The 19,625-nt window shown below is 44.1% G+C and overlaps 1 protein-coding gene across 1 annotated transcript; it reads right to left on the bottom strand.

Annotated features, from left to right (window-relative positions):
- Positions 1 to 1,545: 1,545 nt before the first annotated feature.
- On the bottom strand, positions 1,546 to 2,705 carry LOC109275238 (transmembrane epididymal protein 1A-like). The gene has a single exon (XM_019463382.2). It carries the CDS (start codon positions 2,582 to 2,584, stop codon positions 1,697 to 1,699), a length of 888 nt encoding a protein of 295 aa, XP_019318927.1. The 5' UTR covers positions 2,585 to 2,705; the 3' UTR covers positions 1,546 to 1,696.
- Positions 2,706 to 19,625: the final 16,920 nt, after the last annotated feature.

Genomic DNA, 19,625 nt, shown 5'->3' with positions numbered 1-19,625 from the left:
CTGTGGCCCCTCCCAGGGCTTTATGTTTGGAGATGTAAAGTGAGGGGCTCTGAAGCTTAAGCTTTATTATCTTAGCTTCAGGGTAAATTTGGCTCTGCTTCTGGGATTTTTAGGGTGGGGACAGAAGGAAAGGTGCTGGCCTTTCCTTAGGTTGGTTCCTGCTTTGCTGGGATGGAACCTGGGGCTGGCCTGGTTCCAGCTGCTGCAGGACACATTTCTCTTCCTCTAGATCCAGAGTGTTCCTCCCCTCCAAACCCTGCCAGGGTGAGTTGCCAGACCCTCCCCTGGCTCCTTTCCCTGCCTCAAGCTCTCATCCTGGAGTTTCTGGAGCCTATTTTCCATGCTCCCACACACTATTTCTTTAGGGAGTGTCCGGTGACATTTCAGATGACAATGTGCAGCCTGTCTTCCATCTTGCAAATGCAAACACCTCTCTATGCTTCTTACAGCTTTTTAGTCTCTGAGGACAGCATTTCTAACTGCACGAGAGGTGGTGTCGCTGCAGCTGCTTCATGAGAGGGAGCTTTTCTCTCTGGTCCTTTCTCCACATCTACGGCCAGCACCCCATCTCTTCTTCCTGCCTCTTCACATTTCCAGATGCTGGATTTATCTGTCTCACATACGCAGGCTCATGCTAGCAGAAGCAGTGGATATCTAGTTGTACCCAGGGATAAGCGTTTTTATAAAATTTGCTTTCATATGTCTTACTGAGTGTATGGATTTACCAGCACCTTCTCTCCTCATTCTGGGAGAAGCTCAATGCCTGGCTAGAAATTTCTGCAAATTCCAGGGGCTGACATTTCCCGTTTCCTCTCAGCTCTGAGTTCTGCATCTTCAGAACCACTGAAGACGGTTTGCACCCCACATCTCATAGCCATTCTTCCCCTTCTGCTCCTACCAACTGACATCTGAGCCTTCTCTTTGGTCTGGCTCCAAAATCACTCACACAAGACACGCATATACTTGCATCACAGACGTTACTGAAAGGGTAGGAACAATGGAGTTTTACATCCCAGCAAAACCTGAACACCTTAAAATTATATTGCGGTCATCCTTGTTTCCTTTGGGACTTCCTTGCTCTTCTCCCTCCTTTCTCTCAGACTTGAGCCCCTGCTAAGTTGACTGTCACCCCTTCCCCACTTCCCCCTCAGAAGGCAGATGTAGCCTCATTCCGTGTAGATTAAAAATAACTATAGCAACAAGGAAACAAGTTCATCATCCTGCCATGCTTAGTGTAAAGAAAGCAGAAAAATGAAGAGAAACAGAAGTCCTCACCATTATGCAAAAATGGACCCCTTCTCTTTCGCACACTTAAATACTCTAGCTGCAGGCACACACTAAGCCAGCTAGCTCTGCCTCCAATGGATGGAACCCCCCCTGGGTCCCCAGAGGCCCTCCATCTCCCTCTATTTCCTCTGTGAGAGAAAAGCCACCTCCTTGTTCTCACTCCACACAAGTCCACGGTCAGGAACCATGCGGAGCAGTGAGGCAGTGAGGCAGGAAAAGAGGCAGACCTGGAGAGAACAAAGCGACAGAGTGAAGTAATCTCAGGAACTGAAAGGTTTATTTAGGAACAAGGAAGGTGGCTCCTGTGACAGAAAGCCACCTTGTAGATCCCAGCACATTTCTGTGCTCTGCGCACAGTGGGTACCCTCAAAACTCTCGTGACAAAAGGCATAGCACAAAGATTCTGTACCTAGATGCCCCCATCCTGCAGCATGGCCTCTGTCCCGAGCTTCTCCAGCTCTTCGCTGCTGTAGCTTCTGGGACACAGCTGGTACTTGGCACGTGGGACTTCCCTCCAAGAGGAGATGCGATGGTGCCAGAGGCTGCAGAGGCCATAGACAGCAGCCAGCACGATAGCCCCGAAGCCCAGGTGCCAGCAGAAGAAGATGAGGAGGAAGGCGAGGTCGCCAGGGTTTTCTGCCCTCCAGGGCTGCCCGGAGGGAGGAACGTACATCAGCACACACAGCTGCAGCATCCATGTGCTGAGCACCAGCCCCATCCAGGTCTTCAGCACCCAGAGCGTGGGTTGGTCAGGGACCCAGACTTCCATGGTGAGCACCAGGGTAACCAGGAAGGTGGGCGCCACGAACAGCAGGTGCGTGCGGACCTCCAGGGTGCCCTTGTTCTCCAGGTGACATGCCATCAGCAGGACCAGCACACAGAAGGCCAGGGCCTCAGCTGCTCGCTCCAGCTTCACGTTCTGCTGTGCCTGACACGCCCGGCTCACGATGTCCACCACGCCACTGAGCATGAAAAACCCATACATGGTGACGTGATACCAGTTGTCATAGAACACAAATGGCCGCCGAGGGTCCTCCCAGTCTACCATCATCATCCGGTTTACTCCTGGGGGGTAGAAGAACTCGGTTATGATGCCAGTCAGGGAGATGGCCACCTTCATCATCCCTTCCACAGGTACCAGCTGCCACCACCTGTGTCCTCGCTTCTCCTTTGGGGTCAGAGGGGGTTTGAGAAACCTCTGTCCCCGTAGCAGGGCCAAGGACACCATCACTGAGTAGTGGAGAGAAAAGATGAGGAGGCATATCCCCGGCAGCAAGTGTCCCTCGAGGGTACCCATGGTCTCTGTGTGTATGTTGGGGCCAACAGAACAAGAGCTGGCAGATGAGAGGCAACCTCCCAGGGCTCTCCTCACAAGCGAGGTGACTGCTTCCAAGCTGTGGTGAGATCTTTCTGATCCAGCTCCACCCCTGCCTCCCACACACAAAAAGGCCTATGTGTGTGCTGGAAGCATCTGAGCCACTCCCTGGGTGGGATCTCTCTTAGGTGGCACTTCACCTTGCTCTGTTCCTTACTTAGATGAGCCGGACTTGGGCTTCCAACCTCTGCACCTCACTGCAGGAGCTAGTTTACCCTTTCTCTCCTCTCCAATCCTGCCCCACCCCTCCCCAAAGAGAGGGGAGGGAAAAAAGTAATAAGGGGCCCCAGCAAAGGGGGGGAGGTGGTGGATTTTCTTTTGTTGGCTGTCACTTGGTGCCAGCCATATGACATCTCCTTTTCCTCATTTAAATACCTCAACAACTCTATGAGAGGGTTATTGTTAAACAAATTTTATAGGTGACATTAAGGCTCAGGGGGTGAAGGCACATACACAGGTATCGCAGCCAGCATAGCAGAGCTGGGATGGGGACCCAGGTCTACTCATCTGCTGACAAAGTCCAGAATTTGTACATAACTAAGTGACTGAACTTCAGTTCCAACACTTGTAAGTTACATGACGATGGGCAGTTACTCTGTCTTCTTGAGCCTCAGTTTCCTGACCTGTAGAATGGGAATAATAATTATGTCATAGGTTTATTGTATTAAATAGAATAAAGTATGTAGAGTGTCTGATACATAGTAAATAATAAATGGTAATGATTATTAGTAATTTTACTGTTATTACTAACATTCCTTGCTGAATTCCTATGATGCTGAAGTTGTTCAAGTATTCCTATAAATAATGCCAGAGCAAGAATCATTTAAAAAAGGTGAAGAACTTAATTATATTTAAATTTTTTTAAGTTTTTTTTTAAATGTTAGCATGAGTGGGGGAGAAGGGGCTCAGAGAAAGAGAGAGACAGAGAGAGAGAGAGAGAGAGAGAGAGAGAGAGAGAGAATCAGCAGCCTCCATGCTCAGCATAGAGACTGACATGGGGCTCGACCCATGACCCTGGGATCATGACCTGAGATGAAATCAAGAGTCAGATTCTCAACTGACTAAGCCACCCAGGTGCTCCATAAAAATTTTAAAGTTTTTTATTAATAGACATTAGACATTACAGGGGTGCCTGGGTGGCCCAGTCGGTTAAGCATCTGACTCTTGATCTCAGCTGACGTCTTGATCTCAGGGTTGTGAGTTCAAGCCCCACTTTGGGCTCTGCATCGGGCATGGAGCCTACTTAAGAAATTAAATATTACAATTAATTACTTATTCTATATTAAAATTACTGTTAAACATTAATTCTAAAAGAAAAATCAACTTAAAATTGTACTCTATATGTGACAAAGTGTTAGACTCCTTATAATATAAAGAACTCTTACAAATCAAAAAGTTAAAAATGAACACCTCAGTAGGTAAAGGGGCAAAGGTCATAAGCGGCTAGTCATTCAAGGAAAACTGTAGGTGGCCAATAAATCTATAAAAGGTGGAGCGTCTCTGCAGCCTTAACAACACAGATAATGTGCATCCACTCCTCAATGCAAAATGAGAAAAGTGGTAAAGAATGATAAATGATAAGCTTTTTAAAAATGTTAAGGCTACTGCAATAGTAAATGGCTATCTAAAATATTTTTTCCCATCCTAACAACCCTGAATCCTGAGAGTTCAAAGTTTTTAGTACCAAAGGGAAGAACATGGCCACCAAAGGACACATTGATGATTTCATTGAACTGGAAGCTGAGGCAGTCACATGTATATTCAGGCTCCACAAGGCAAACAAGCAGAAAAGAAGGATGTGGTATTTGCTGTGGCAAGTGGTTCTGATTATCACAGGCACATAGAATTGCTGCCAAGTAAGGAGGTAGTTGGTGGTGGTGGGGTGGTGGCGGGAAGATGTGTAGATGAAAAACAGGTGCCTCACCAGGTTGCCTTCTTAGGCTAAGTATCCAATGGTAGTTAAAGGAAGATACTTTCACAATCCTATGCAGGCAGGACCACAGAAGGCTCTTTGATTCATTTTTTTCATTCAACAATAATGTCAGACACTTGACACTTCCAGGTCCTAAGGATACAACAATGAAGAAGAGAGATAAGAAACAAATAAAAATACAAGTAAACAAACAAAAAAATGGTAGAGGGTGATAAATAATAACCCCCCCCCCCAAAATTAAGGCTATTATAATAGTGAGTGAATCCTTCAGATTGAGCCAGCAAAGAAATAACACTTAAACCAAGATCAGATTGGCATTAGGGTCCAGCCATGCGATATCTGACTGAATGTTCGGGTCACTTTATCCCATAAAGACCAGAGGAGAAGATGAATGAGACCAAAGACCTTGGTAAATACAACTCCTTATTGACAATGTTTCTGTCCTATTTCCAGTCTTTCCGGTTACATCCTTCTCTTCTTCACCGGTATCACATTCAGATAGTAAGGACATAAGTAATTTGTCCTCCTTATCTATATTTTCCTGCATTTTACAGTGAGCAGGTATTTTTGTAATCAGAAACTATCTGCAAATTTGAAATCAATGATGCAGTTATTTAATTCATAGAGAAACAGCTTGGATATGAAGACATCAAAATGTGGCAATCTCTACATTGCAGTTTTATGGGGAATATTAATTTGTGTCTCCCATCTCTTTTGTATTTTTCAAATGTTCTATGAGGCTTTAGTAATTTAATTTTATAGCAGAATTATCAACCTGAAATTTTTGTAAAAGCCTCAGTCATTAAAGCATTTCTTTATGTATATTTATGTGTACAATTATTTATATAGGCATATATGTAATATTGAATTTTTTTAATATTTATTTTTGAAAGAGAGAGAGAGTACATAAACAGAGGAGGGGCAGAGAGAGAGGGGGATAGAGGATCCAAAGTGGGCTCTGTGCTGACCGTAGACAGCCTGATGAAGCCACTAATATTAACATCTTTTAAAGGCTGAAAAGCACAAAGGCAAGTTTAAAAAGTAATATAACAGGGCACCTGGGTGGCTCAGTTGGTTAAGCATCTGACTTTGGCTCAGGTCATGATCTCACAGTTTGTGACTTTGAGCCCTGTGTCAGGTTCCATGCTGACAGCTGGGAGCCTGGAGTCTGCCTCAGATTCTGTGTCTCCCTCTCTCTGCTCCTCCCCCCACTCGTGCTCTCTCTCTCTCTTTTTCTCAAAAATTAATAAACATTTAAAAAAATTTAAAAAGTAATATAACAAAATGCCAATGCAGAATAAGCAAGTGGGTTAACATTTTGTCATGTTTGCTTCCACAGTTTGGAAAAATGAACATTCAAACCCTTCCACTCTCATTCCCATACCGTCCTCCCTTCATCATGGGAACTGATATGATTTTGGTATGGATCTTCCCTGTTATTTTGTCATTTTATGAATGTTTGTGCCTATCCCTGTCTTGTCTCTCTGTCTGTTTACCATTTTCTATGTATTTCTAGTTCTGAAGAAACCAGCAGCAGCAGAAGCTCTTCCTTGAACAAGGCACTGGTCATGCCTCAGTTAGGACCCATGTAAGTGAAGTTCCTTTGAAATGAAGTCAGTGTGGTTAAATAAAAAAGAGGAGATTCAAGAATCATGCAAAAATACAGTTGATGGGAACCATATGTCATAGTGGCCCTGTTCCAGCAAATAGGCAGGTAGACAGATATGTTGGTCCTAAGGGTAGTTAAAGGTAAACACTAACTTTTATCACCCCAACAAGTGACCATGAGTCCCTGGTGTGTCTGTCTCTTCTCATCTCCCAGGTGGACAGTTACTCATCATCTGCTACTCTCTGAGTCTTTCTGGCTTTCAAAAGGAGACAGTGTCTGATAATACTCACTTACATTTGTTGACTGATAGATTAATCTTTAGCAGATGAGTTTCAGTCACTGTGATATGTCAATCAGTCATTTGAAACCCCTCATCTCCAGCTGAAGAAGGAAAATCCTTAGCTTTGCCCATGACTAAAGGAATTTTAGGTATCAGCCAGCAGGTGCTGAGATGTGTTTGCTATTCGGAGGGATTCCTGAAAGTAAATCTGATTTAGATCTTCTAGCCCAGTGGTTTTCAAGGCTGCCCTTTAGAATCACCAGGGAGCTTTTTAAATGTTTGGGCCCGACCCTGGTATTCTGATTTAATTGGTCTGGGGTTCAGGTTTTAAAAATCTCCCCTGCAGACACAAAAGGACAAATACTGTAGAATTTCACTTATATGAGGTATCTAGAGTGGTCAAATTCATAGAGACAGAAAATAGAAAGGCAGTTGCCAGGAGCTCACGGGAGAGGGGATTGGAGAGAGACTGTTTAAACAATAAAGAGCCTCTCCATTTGGGAAGATGAAAGAGTTTTGGAGAAGGACGGTGGTGATGGCTGCACAACAGTGGGAATATTCTTAATGCCACTGAACTGTGCACCTAAAAATAGTTAAAGTGATAAATGTTATGTACAATAAAAAGGTAAAAAGTAAACTCCTTTCTGGTGATTGTAACTTGTGGTCAGGTTGAGGACCACCTTCTGCCATTTGGGGTTACTACTGACAGCTGAGTCCTGTCCTCTCAACCTGAGTGGGCTCCCTGCCTCTCCAGAAGGCTCAGCGGGGCGCTGCTCATGGTTTAACTGTTGCTGCTACTAGGGGCAAAGAACTTTCACTTTTCACTTTTCCTTTAAAATTTGGTCTATCTCCTGCCTGAGACTGGTCCTGGAAACACTCTCCATGCCTTCTGTATCTAACAGCAACATTTCCATGCAGGTGGCTAAATGGCAATCTCTATCAGCAAAGGTTTTATTCTCTGGTCCCTTCTGGTATCTGTGGCTAGAGCCTCCCTCCCCTCTCTTTTTCCAGACTTAGGCATGCCACGTTTGACTCAGCCCCGTTATCTGACTCATGCAGGTATACATCACACAGGAATAATAAGCCTGTTATGTTAATGTCAAATTGGGATAACCATATGTCTATGGGGATGACAAGTTCTTCATATCTTCTCTAATGAAATGCTTATCTATTTTGGAACCCAGATGTCAGCAGAGGTCACTCTGTCTTTTGAAATGTATATGAATTTACTGAGGTCCTATCCCACACTCTGGGGGAAGTCCAACACTCTGTCTACAGTTCTTGAATGCTCTAGAGCTGGGGCTTTGCTCCTGACTGACTCGGAGGGTCTAGATCTGCTCCGGCTGCGTTCATACTTGCAGATACCCTCTGTGGCAACTCCCTTTGCTCTGTTTTACACTTGACCCAGAGGGGAGACTCAGCCCCTTTTCATTGATTCCCACCTCTACCCTTTGGAACACAAAACAAAACAAAAATGTTTACAACAGGCATTTATTTGTGAAGTAGGGTTTATTGTTTGTGTGAGGATGATGATGGCATATTACATCATCCCAAAGCAAAACTCTTGCTATTGGGTATTAGGTAATTTTGTTCTTAGAAGCCCTTCAGTAATATATGATTTTATTCCTATAATCCCCAAACTGGCAAAACTAACCTGCACTGTTAGAAGTCAGGATAGTGACTAGCATGAGGTGGCTTCAGGAATTCTGGCAAAATTCTTTTCTCTAGGTGCTGGTTATACAGGTGACTTGGGGGAAAGCTATGGATCTGTATCCTTGTGATTTGGGTACTTCCTGTATTTGTGTTATGCTTTGGTAAAAATTTCACATTAAAAAATACAGAAGAAAGAAGGCCATCAGCTCCCTCATGCCCAAGCATGTTTCTAGACTCTCCCTCCATACAGACTTTCTTCAGGTGAGTATAGAGAGTTCTCTCACCTACCCAGCCTCTGCCTCCCAGAGGGCAGTTTGGGATTTTGACCTGTTAACAGTGTTTTCAAAGAGGACCAAGGGACATGCTTTTTGACCTCCCAGAGAGGCCCAGAGTACCACTGGTATACATGAAACAGACAGACTGACAGATCCTGAAGCCATCAGAAGCTAAAAGCCCCAGGTAAACAAAGACAGGGCTCATGGGATAGATAGGAAGTCAAACTGTGTCCCTCAGGACACTTCACTCTGCCTACCAGTGGTCAATTCTGAGCCCAGATGCCCCATCCTGTGGTATGACCTCTGCCTTGAGCTTCTCAAGCTCTTCGCTGGGGCGCATGGGGCATGGTGGTAGCTGGTACCTACCCTTTGCTAGGAGGAGCAACTATGGTGTCAGAGACTGCAGACAGTGCCAGCACGGAAGCCTTTAAGGTCAAGTAACAGTGGAAGGTAGTGGAGAAGCCCAGGGTCTCCAGTGGCTGGAAGACACATCATCACACATCGTTGCAGTGGCCGGGTAGCTGACCAATAGGTTATGTCAGAGGCCACGGTCTTGGCTGCCCACCCCCGCTTCATGTGCTGCTGTGCTAGCCACACATGTTTCATTACAGCCACCACAGGCTCTGCAGGAAGAATGCTAAACACAGGGACTTGCTTGCCCCAGTGTGTGGCATAGGACCAGCTCCTCAGGCTCTTCCCAGTCCACCGTCACCATCTGCTTATCCTTGGAGAACAGAAGAACTTAGCGAGGATGTTATTAAGAAGGCAACAGCTCCCTCCACCTCTTCCACAGGTACCTCTGCCCTCACATCTCCTGATAGGACATGGTACCAGTAAGGCAGGACACCAGCCCTGAGGAGAAGAGCCCAGGACTCTTCACATGGAATGAGTGCCTTTTCTATACTGCCAGGAACATGAGGACAGCCCAACAATGGCTGTACAGGTAGGTTCACCTCTCAGGTAGGTGCTCATAGGGGACAGAAGAAGGTGCCTAGACAACACCACTTTGCTCCCTGTACTTTCATTCATGCCTCTGTTGTGCCCAGGCATTAAGCTAATACATGAGAATCGTACACAGCATAACAACTATGTTCGTTATTATGACTGTGGTACCAATATACCAGGTTTCACCAGTCTGGGGCTACAAGTCCAGTCTGGTGAACATAAGTATCTACATTTTGATGACTCTTGGCCTTCACCTGTTCACAGAGGGTCTTAGAATCTTGCAGAATTTGACTTCAGTTCCTATGCTAAGGATGATTCTGGAATCTCGCTGCCCAAGAGTCAGTTCTGGCTACTGCTCTGTCACCATGTTGCTGGTCAGGTGCAGATGTACTGGCCATGCTGCTTTCTGGGCATTGTTTCTGTAGCTGCTGTCCTCAGCAGCCCCTGAAAAGCTGTAGCACCTGGGCTACACTACAACCTTCATGAGTGTCGTCTCTTGACCTATGGTGTTGCCATCATTGTGGGTGTCCACTCTTGCTGCTGGCCGTGTTGGGTGCCTGGGGCTGGGGATCCACAGATAATGGCTTCAAGAGCTAGGAGGGTTCTGGTCTTGCTTGGTCTAGATTCAAGATCTCTACCAGTTCTTCCAAGGGAATTATGCTTGTGCCATGTGAGACAGAGGCAGCTATTTATTCACTGGAGAGAGGGACCTCACAGGAAGATTCTTTGAGCTCTATAAGTCTCTAATGTTCTGTGAGGCCACTCTCCTAGGTCCTCCATCCAGCCTATCTTCTAAAAGTACATACCTGCGGCTATAGTAGTCTGGGTTTGGGTCAGGTCAAGGACCAGCCTGGTTTTTCTAAAACCAGTAAGTTACTTGGGCCCTCAGAGTTTGAAGATGAGTGGGGTTTGCATATGAGATGCCTTTGTCTGTTGTAGCAAACATTCTCTGTGATGCCGTATTGCTCCTTCCTACAATGGCTCTTGTCAGGGACCCTAGGGTATCAGCTATCTCTGTACCCTATTAACAAAGTTTAAGTTCTTGCTTTTCCAGACATACCTCAGTCCCACACAGTCCAGGGAACAGAAGAGGAGCTTAGTGGACACAGTTATTCTGTGTGGTTGCCCAGCATCTAAACCCCCTCCCTCTATCTAAGGAATTGTCCCACCTACTAGACATGCATGAGGCCGAGTTCAGCTCCCCACAAGGAGCTGGAAATGCCAGGTTGGTCCTTAGTGGCCTCTCTTGAAGTGGGCACAGTCCCCACCCACCTGCCCTAGACTCTGCCTTGGCTCTTAGCCCTCCAAATCATTCCTTTAATAATGCTCCTTTCTGCTAAAATCCACCAGAGATTGTTGATGATTGGAGGCTAAGAATCCTGTCTGAAGTGAAGAGTTTCATTTCTACCTGACCCTAGCTCCACCCTGTTAGATAAAAATGTGTTTGGTTGTCTCTCTTCCTCCTTTCCTTTCCCCTCCCTATCTGTTCCCCTTTCCTGCTGATCAGTAAGGAAAAAAACCAGCAACTTCAATAGAAAAATGGGCAAAGGACATGGACAGGCAAACAACAGAAGAGAAACACAAGAAGCTACTAAGGATATGACCAGATGCTCAAAATCACTGATAATCAGAGAAACCCAAATTAAAAGCTCTGTGAGATAGCGTCTATCTCACAGGCACCTGTTAGGCTGGCAACCATTCAAAAACCAGGTAATGCTGAGCTGGAGGGGATCTGGTGACATAGATATCAATCATGTATCGCTGATGGAAGTGTAGATAGGTACAGCCACTCTGGAAAGCAGTCTGGTTCTATTTGGTTGAGTCGAGTCCTACGTTTGCATGCCCCATGACCTAACAATCCTGCTCCTGGATATACAACCCAGGGAAATCGTCATACCAACACATAAAAGAACACTTATAAAGAAGTTCCTTGCAGCATATTTATATGGTGGCTGGTAATTAGAGGTAACTGAGTGTCCACTGCTGGGAGACTGGGGCCAGGGCACACGATAGGGTGTTACAGCGAGGTTAGATGTCTTGAGGTAGGTGTCACACAGCAACAGGGAAGAATGGTACAAGCACAGACAAGAGGAAACATAAGAAGACATATTGTATAATTGCTTTCCTGTAAACTTTAAAAATATATGCACGTAAATCAGCAATGCACATTTTGCAAGAACACATCCAAATAAAGATGAGCGTTAATACAGTAAAAGAATGACCTGTAGAAAGGGGGGAGTGAGAGTAGGGAAGTGGGATAAAAGAAGGCACATTAATTAGTAAAATAACCAAAGGACTTTGTGCAGACCAAGAATAATAATGCAGCATGGACGGAGCAATAGGAGTAATTCGAGCCTCTTCAACCAAAGCAAACAAAATGAAACAGACAAAAACAACCACCACCACTAAAGAGCAAGCATGATGTGTACGTAAAATCTTGATTACACAGGTAGAGGGTGATGTGGATGCCACAGCAGGCACTGAGGGTGGGCCACGTGAGACAGGGCAGGGAAAGACCCTGTCCATGTTACGAGAATCAGAGCAGGCTACATCTGAGTAAATGTTACCTACCTAAGAACAGGCCTCTTTCCAGGTGGCTCATCAAAGAGGTCTGCTCACATCATAGAAGAACCTTTCCACCCCCTTATATGGACCTTGGGATCAAATCCATATTTGATTAGCACACCAGAAGCACAGCACTTACGTCAGTGATGCTCATATGTCCTGATGGATGGTCAGGAAGACATAAAGATGGCCTCCTGGCTGGGCCCAGAGCACTCTAGTGGACCCAGAAGCATGTGCTAGGCCATCTCTAGTGGCTAATTGGAAATTGCTCTCCATATTATAATGCCTTCCCATAAAAAGTTCAACTGTGCATGAATAAAAGGAAGGATCTAAGCTCAGCCAGGAAAGGAGTGGTACCAAGGGCATTAGCAATTCCCGGCATCTGCTTCCTCTGACTAAGGGACAAACCACTCTCCCTCTAAAGAAATGATAGCAGTTAAAGGAGAACTCAAACCATCTTCTCAATAATATTGAAGGCCTAACTAAAGGGGAAAAAAAAAGGAATTAATAGAGTAGAACTCTATTACCCTGGAGGGGTAAGAGTCTAAATGGGTGAGCTTTTGCTCCTTGTCTGGGAAAAGGCAGCTAACAGGCCAACCTTCTGGGGTGAATAGGAGGGGCAATATTGCATTCCACAGTGTCCTGAAGACACTGACACTGTGAAGACACTGTCATTCCTCTAGAGTGTAGAGCTGGAGGGACAGAGCTGGTGGTCACTGTCTACCAAGGTGGAAACCTAGTCCAAGCCCATTCCCTGCTTATACAGAGAGCCCACCCTCTAGAATATTCTCAAGCCCTGTTCCTGGACTGAGTGCCCTCAGGTGCTGGCCAAAGAAAGGTTGAGCCTCTCCGAAAGAAGATCCTAGGTCTCAAATTAATTTTCAAATAATCATTTCATTTAACATGTCCAGAAGGAACACAGGCACACAAGGCACATGAGACAAAACAACGTGTCTCAGAATCAACAGAAGCCATAAGCCATAGAAATAGACCTACCAGGATCTCAGATAGAGTTCCTAGGTACAACCTGTAATAGAATAATGCTTACTGTGTCAGGGAGGTAAAAGCAGAATTTAAAGTTTTATATAAGGATATGGACAAATTTAAAGCCACACTGCTGATTTAAAAAAAATCAATTAGACATTATAGAACTAAAAAGTGCAAAAATCATGGGGCACCTGGGTGGCTCAGTCAGCTGAGCATCTGACTTTGGCTTAGGTCATGATCTCAGAGAGTTTGAGCCCCGCGTAGGCCTCTGTGCTGATAGCTTAGAGCCTGGAGCCTGCTTCAGATTCTGTGTGTGTGTCTCTCTCTGTTCCTTCCCCACTCACATTCTGTCTTTCTCTTTCTCTCAAAAATAAATAAAGCTTAAAAAAAATTTTAAGTGCAATAATCCAATTAAGAACTCAATAAAGGGTTTAATAACATAGTGGAAAGGAAGATAAGTCAGAAGAAATCATCAAGAATGAACCACAGTGAGACAGAAAAATGGAAAATACAAAAGAGATGATAAATAAGAGAAGATACAGAAAACCTGATACATGTTTCATTGGAGATCTGGAAGCAGGGGAGACAGAGAATGGAGGGGAGGGAACATCTGAGGAGATAAAGGATGGAAATTTTCCAGAATTGATGAAATAAGCCAATTCTCTGATTCAAAAAGCCAAAGGAAAGACTGCCACAGGAAGTAGAAATCTCAAAGAACCAGGCATTGGTTAGGCCAAGAATTCCCGCTTGGGAAGTTCTCCCTGCATGACAAAGTTTGAGAGTACTTGAGGGAGCTGGTGGATTTCTTTATGGAGGTGTTCTTGTTAGTTTGTTTTTGAAGATGGGAGAGATTTGACCTTGTTTATAAGCTGAGGGAAGAAACCAGCTGAGAGTGACAGATTGAAAATACAGAAGGGGGGCGCCTGGGTGGCTTAGTCAGTTAAGTGTCCAACTTCGGCTTAGGTCATGATCTCAAGGTTCATGGGTTCAAGCCCCGCATCAGGCTCAGTGCTGACAGCTCAGAGCCTGGAGCCTGCTTCTGTGGCTCCCCCTCTCTCTGCCCCTCCCCCACTTGCACTCTGTCTCTCTGTCTTGGGGCGAGTGGGAAGTGAAACGACAACAACAACAACACAGAAAAGAGGTAATACGTGAAGACATTTTTTAGAGGAACAGGGATCCATACTGTGAATAATTTATAATTATAATACCTATAATACCTATAAATTTATTGAGCACTACATGTCAGAATTTGTTTCAGGAAGTTAAAATCCTTAACAGCTAGTAATTGTATTTGGACATCACTGATACATGCTAATTGATGCTCAGAAAGTTCAAAGAAAAAAAAGAACCACAACAACTTGGTTGTAAAGTATGGCTAGTAAATGAGGGCACTAAGATCCCATTCAGAACTGATCTACCCCAAAGTCCTTGTCCTTTCTACTCCACCAGGCTGCTCTCAGAGCTCCAGCTGACCTCAAAAAGGCCTTTTGTTGGGCTGAGATTGGATAGAAGGAGGAGAGGATGACCATAGAGGTGCAGCTGTTTGGAGAATATAGAGAAAGGATTAGGAAGTTGAAGCAGTTCAGGCTCAAGGCTTGGTTATATCCAGGAAAGTGGTAAGGGGTATTATCTGCAGAGTTTGAAGGATGTGGGAAGTCAGCAGAGATGTAACTGCAGAGGAAGAGTCCTCTGAGGGGCGCGGGGAGAGAGGGAAAGGAGCCTAGTTAGAGGAAAGCAGAGGAGGAGGCTGAGCGTCAAGCCAGGTACAGGGAGAGAGGCAGCAAGCAAAGAACAGGAGTTGAGGGGTGAGGGGAGGCTAACACCGTGACTTACTGAGGATGGTGGCAGGACTGGGGTGAAAGGAAGACTGTGAGCCAAGTGCCAAACCATCAGTGACAGCATGGAGTGGTGTCCCAGAGGCCCACCAAGGGCACTGAGAAGCAGGAGGGAAACTTGAGAAGAAACAGAACATGTCATAGTCTCAAAGGATCTCCCCCCACCTGCCAGTATTTATTAATTACAAAGGGAAAAGTAGTAACTTCACAGTGGAGAAACGCAGCAGATCTCACCTTAACCAAGTGATCTCCAGATGCCGTTTTATTAAAAGAGTTGATGGGACAAAGCTCCCAGCTGCCTGGCAAGGGACAAGTCCATAAATAATTATTACGTATTTTAGTCCTTGAGATAACAATGGCAACTATGGCCCAGAAGTCTCTCCATCCCAGTCCTACCTCGGTGCAAAATTAATCTGCGCTAACGTGTCACTGTGTCCCAAAGGGTTAATGTGTTGTCTCTGGGTAACATGTGGTTAACACATGTGCCCTTGACCGGTCTTCCTTAATAAATGGAGTGATTCTAACAGTAGGGATTCAGGCACGGGGTAGCGTTGGGAGAACTGCTTTGGGCTGGGGTGAAGGTGAGAGAGTTTTACGTCTCGAACTGAACCGGGAACCCCCGCGATCCCCCACGGTCCGCACGCCATTGTGCTCTGGCTGCGTCTCTAACCGATGAGCTTCCACGGCTCTGGCCCTGCCAGCCTCCTCCAGACCCTCGAGTCTGCAGGTGCGGGGTGGATGCTGCGGGTGGCCTGCGCTCTGTCCCCTCCCCCATGCCGGCCGGACTGTGGGGCTCTGGGCTCCCCGCCTCATCTCCGGCGCCTGGCGCAGAGCCCGTCCAAGCAGACTACGCAGCGCCAAGTGACAGCCCTGACGCTCCTGGTAAGGTCTCCTCTGGGAAGCGCGCCGATGCCCCCTAGTGGCTGAGCTCTGAACCTTCCGAGGTCCCGCCGCTCTGCCGGGGACGAAGGTACGAATCCCCTGGCGTCCCAACCCCCTAGCGTCGGACGGGGCCTGCAGAGAGCCGGGAGCAGTGTCGCCCTGGGAGTGTGCGGGCCGGGGCTGGGCTGGGAAAATGAAGATGGTGCAGTCCTCGAATGAGCCAGGTTGGAGTCAGGCCCGACCCAGGAAAGCTAGAATCCTCCTCCTGCTGTTCCCTGGCCCCCACGCTGGCCTCAACTCTCAGGTCTTTGTTGTCCTTGGGGGAAAAGGGAGAAATGAATATTTATGTGCCCGGCAGCTTCACTCAGCCATGTGGAGACTCACTACTTGTAAAAAGGATTTGAAGTGATCACACAGATTTCTGAGGAAGTTAAAGAAAGGGGAAAATGTGGAGGTAGAAAGATCAACAGAGGGGTGAGGTTAATATTTAAAATGACTCTTGAGACCCTGAACCAGAAGACTTCTGTAGACCAGAAGACTACAAACAGAATGTTAAACTTCCAAATCATTAGAGCTTTTAAAAGGAAGAAACCAAGCCGACTCAAACAGTTCATCAAGAATCAGGAACAAAAGACCAAGGGGAAGGGAAATCATGGAACTAAAGGACATAAAAGAGGGGTAGTGGGTGGCTGAGTCAGTTAAGTGTCCAACTTCGACTCAGGTCATGATCTTGCGGTTCATGGGTTCTAGCCCGGTGTTGGGCTCTCTGCAGTCAGCACAGAGCCCACTTGGGATCCTCTTGTCCTCCTCTCTCTCTCTGCCCCTCCCCTGCTCACACTTTCTCTCTCAAAAATAAACATGAAAAAAAACCCCGCATGGTATAATCTCATTCCATTTGAATGATGTTTACAAAAGGCAAAACTAAGCTATATTGTTTAGTAATAGTGATACATAGTTTATTTCAGAAATCAGATATTACAGAAATTAGAAATCCCTCCCTCTGCTGAAGCAAAGCAGGACAGGGGAATGGCTTCAGGGGTGTTAGGGCATTGACAGTATTGCATGTATATATATTATTATGCCATATATATATATATATATATATATATATATATATATATATATTTCAGTTTGTTGTATATATATGGATTATAAAAGCCCAGTTTTCTATATGGAGATATATACCATGCTTATTAATAGGAAAATACAATATCATAAAGATGTCAACTTCCCAAATTAATCTATGAAGTTTTTGTTTTAATCAAAATCCTAGCAAAGATTTGCATGGAATTGACAAGCTAATTAAACAATATATATGTATATTTCTCCATTAAAATCTGCATATAAAGTATAAAATAGAAGATGAAAGAATTAAAAACTAAAAATCTTGGAATGGAGAAAGTGTTTCCAGGTAAGGGGAAAAACTCAGAAGCCAAAAGGGAAAAAAAATGGGCATTAAGACAAAATTATACGTGGAGAAATTATCTGTGGAGAAATATACACAAATACAAAATAAAAAATAAATGACAAGTTAGAAAAAGAAAATAAGTGCAACTCATATGTCAGATAAATGGCTAATTTCATTACCATATATTGTAAATTCTTATCAATCAATAAAGGAAAAGATAGAAAAATGGACATATGGCAGAAAAAGATACACAAATGGCTGAAAAATAAAAGATACTCCATTTCACCCATAAATAAGGAAATGCAAATTGAAAATAAAAATGAGCTGTTTTTCATTAAGAAATTTGATAATATAAAGTGTGAGCGTGGGGCACCTGGGTGGCTCGGTCAGTTAAGCGTGAGACTTTGGCTGCCGTCATGGTCTCGTGGCTCGTGGCTTCGAGCCCGCATCAGGCTATGTGCTGACAGCTTGGAGCCTGGAGCCTGCTTCAGATTCTGTGTCTCCCTCTCTCTCTGCCCCTCCCCTGCTCGCATTCTGTCTCTCTCTCTCTCAAAAAGAAATAAGCATTAAAAAAACAAAGTGTGAGTGTGAATGAGGGCAATGTAAACAGGCATGCTCATGCATTTGTTGGAATTGTAAATTGTAGCCTTTTTTAGAAACAAATTTGGTGAAGTCTATCGAAATTACACATGAATTACTCTGTCATCCTATAGTTATAATCCTGTATGTGTACAGCCATATATATTTTTTGAATTTTTAAAATTTTAGAGAGAGAGAGAGAGAACGAATGGGGTAGAGGAGCAGAGGGAGAGAGAAAGAGAATCTTAAGCAGGTTCCATGCTCAGCACAGAGCCTGATGTGGGGCTTGATCCCACAAACCTGGATCAAGACCTGAGCCGATATCAAGAGTCAGACACAGGAGCCTTTGGTCATATATATATTTAAGGATATTGATTGCAGTGTTGTTATTGAGGAATCCTGGAAACAGCTTAATGTCCACCAATAGGAAACTGAAACTGAACTACTGTGTAGCTATTTTCACAGTGAGCAAGAAAGAGTACAGATAAGTTGTTCAATGAAAAAAGCAAGATGATGAACTGTTGTGTATTTTATGCTTCCATTTGTGTCAAAAATGGATCGGATAGATTTGGAGAGAGCATCAACCATATACAGGATTGTAGGACATTAACATATTACAAGGGCCTATAAGCAGCATATGTTTTGGAAAAAGCTACTGGGGGCCTGAGAACCTGGGCAGTTGAATTTAATTGCATTGTTTTCTGCTCTGTACTTTTTGATTTTTTATAAACCTCTCCTTCTATACCTCTCCCCTCCTTCCATCCCCCTCACACATACACATGCATGCACACACATTTTTTTTTCAATTCTCAAGTGCACTAAAAAAGAATTATTTTGCCTTTTTCCTTCCTCCAAAGGTTCTAACACTTTTTATCAAACCTGAGAAAACTGGCTATAGAGTAGACAATCTTCCCATGAGCCCAATCTGCAAGTTGATTTAAATTCTTAAATACTGAAAAAATATACAGTTAAAACAATAAATAAAGGGTTTTTTTAAATTATGAAAATGAATCCTAAAGTATCTAGTAATAAGCATAATAAAAGGTGTTAGATGTATATGGAAAACATGTAAACTTTATGGTAGGATTTTGAAGAAGACCTAAATAAATGGAGATATTTGCCATATATATATATATAGGGTCCATATATATATATATATATATATATATATATATATATATATATGGACCCAATACCATAAAGATGCCAATATGCCAAAATTACTCTGTGAGGTCATTGTTTAAACCAAACCCCAACAAAGACTTTGTAAAACAAGTTAACTCTAAGACATACATGGAAATGTAAAGGACCCCAAATGGTCAAGATAGTCTTGAAAAAATGTGAGAATACACACTCATGTAGAAATCAAGACTTATTATCAAGTTATAGTAATTAAGAGTGTGGTATTGCTCAAGGGTAGACAAATAGACCAATGGAACAAAATAGCTAGAAAGAGACCAACACATTTTGGGAAATTTAATTTATGACAAAGCTGGCATTTCAAATGACTGGAAAAAATGGTTCTAGGACAATTGTTATCTGTATGAGAAAGATCTCTCTGTAACTCCTTTCATGAAGAATCAGATCTGGTGGATGTAAGACCAAATATAAAACAGCAAAATTTTTAAAGTTCTAGAAGAAAATATAGAGAGACTTAGGACCTTGAAATAAGAAAGGGTTTTTTAAAATGTTTATTTATTTTTGAGAGAAGAGAGAGAGCATGAGCAGGGGAGGGACAGAGAGAGGAGGACAGAGGATCCAGAGTGGGCTCTACGCTGACAGCAGCGAGCCTGATGTGAGGCTCGAACTTGTGAACTGTGAGATCATGACCTGAGCCAAAGTCAGATACTCAACCAACTGAGCCACCCAGGTGCCCCAAGAAAGGGTTTTTTTTTTTTTTTAACCAAGTCACCCAAAGCACAAACTATAAAGAAATAGATATATTAGACTACATTATTAGCACTTATATTTTCTGTGCCTTAAAAGACACTATAGAAAGTTTTTAAGATAGG

Source organism: Panthera pardus, unplaced genomic scaffold (assembly GCF_024362965.1).
Source record: "Panthera pardus isolate Hobbes unplaced genomic scaffold, ASM2436296v1 HiC_scaffold_16, whole genome shotgun sequence".
Classification (NCBI taxonomy): domain Eukaryota; kingdom Metazoa; phylum Chordata; class Mammalia; order Carnivora; family Felidae; genus Panthera; species Panthera pardus.
Note: the sequence above shows the minus strand (reverse complement) of the source record. Positions and strands in the feature narration are given on the sequence as shown.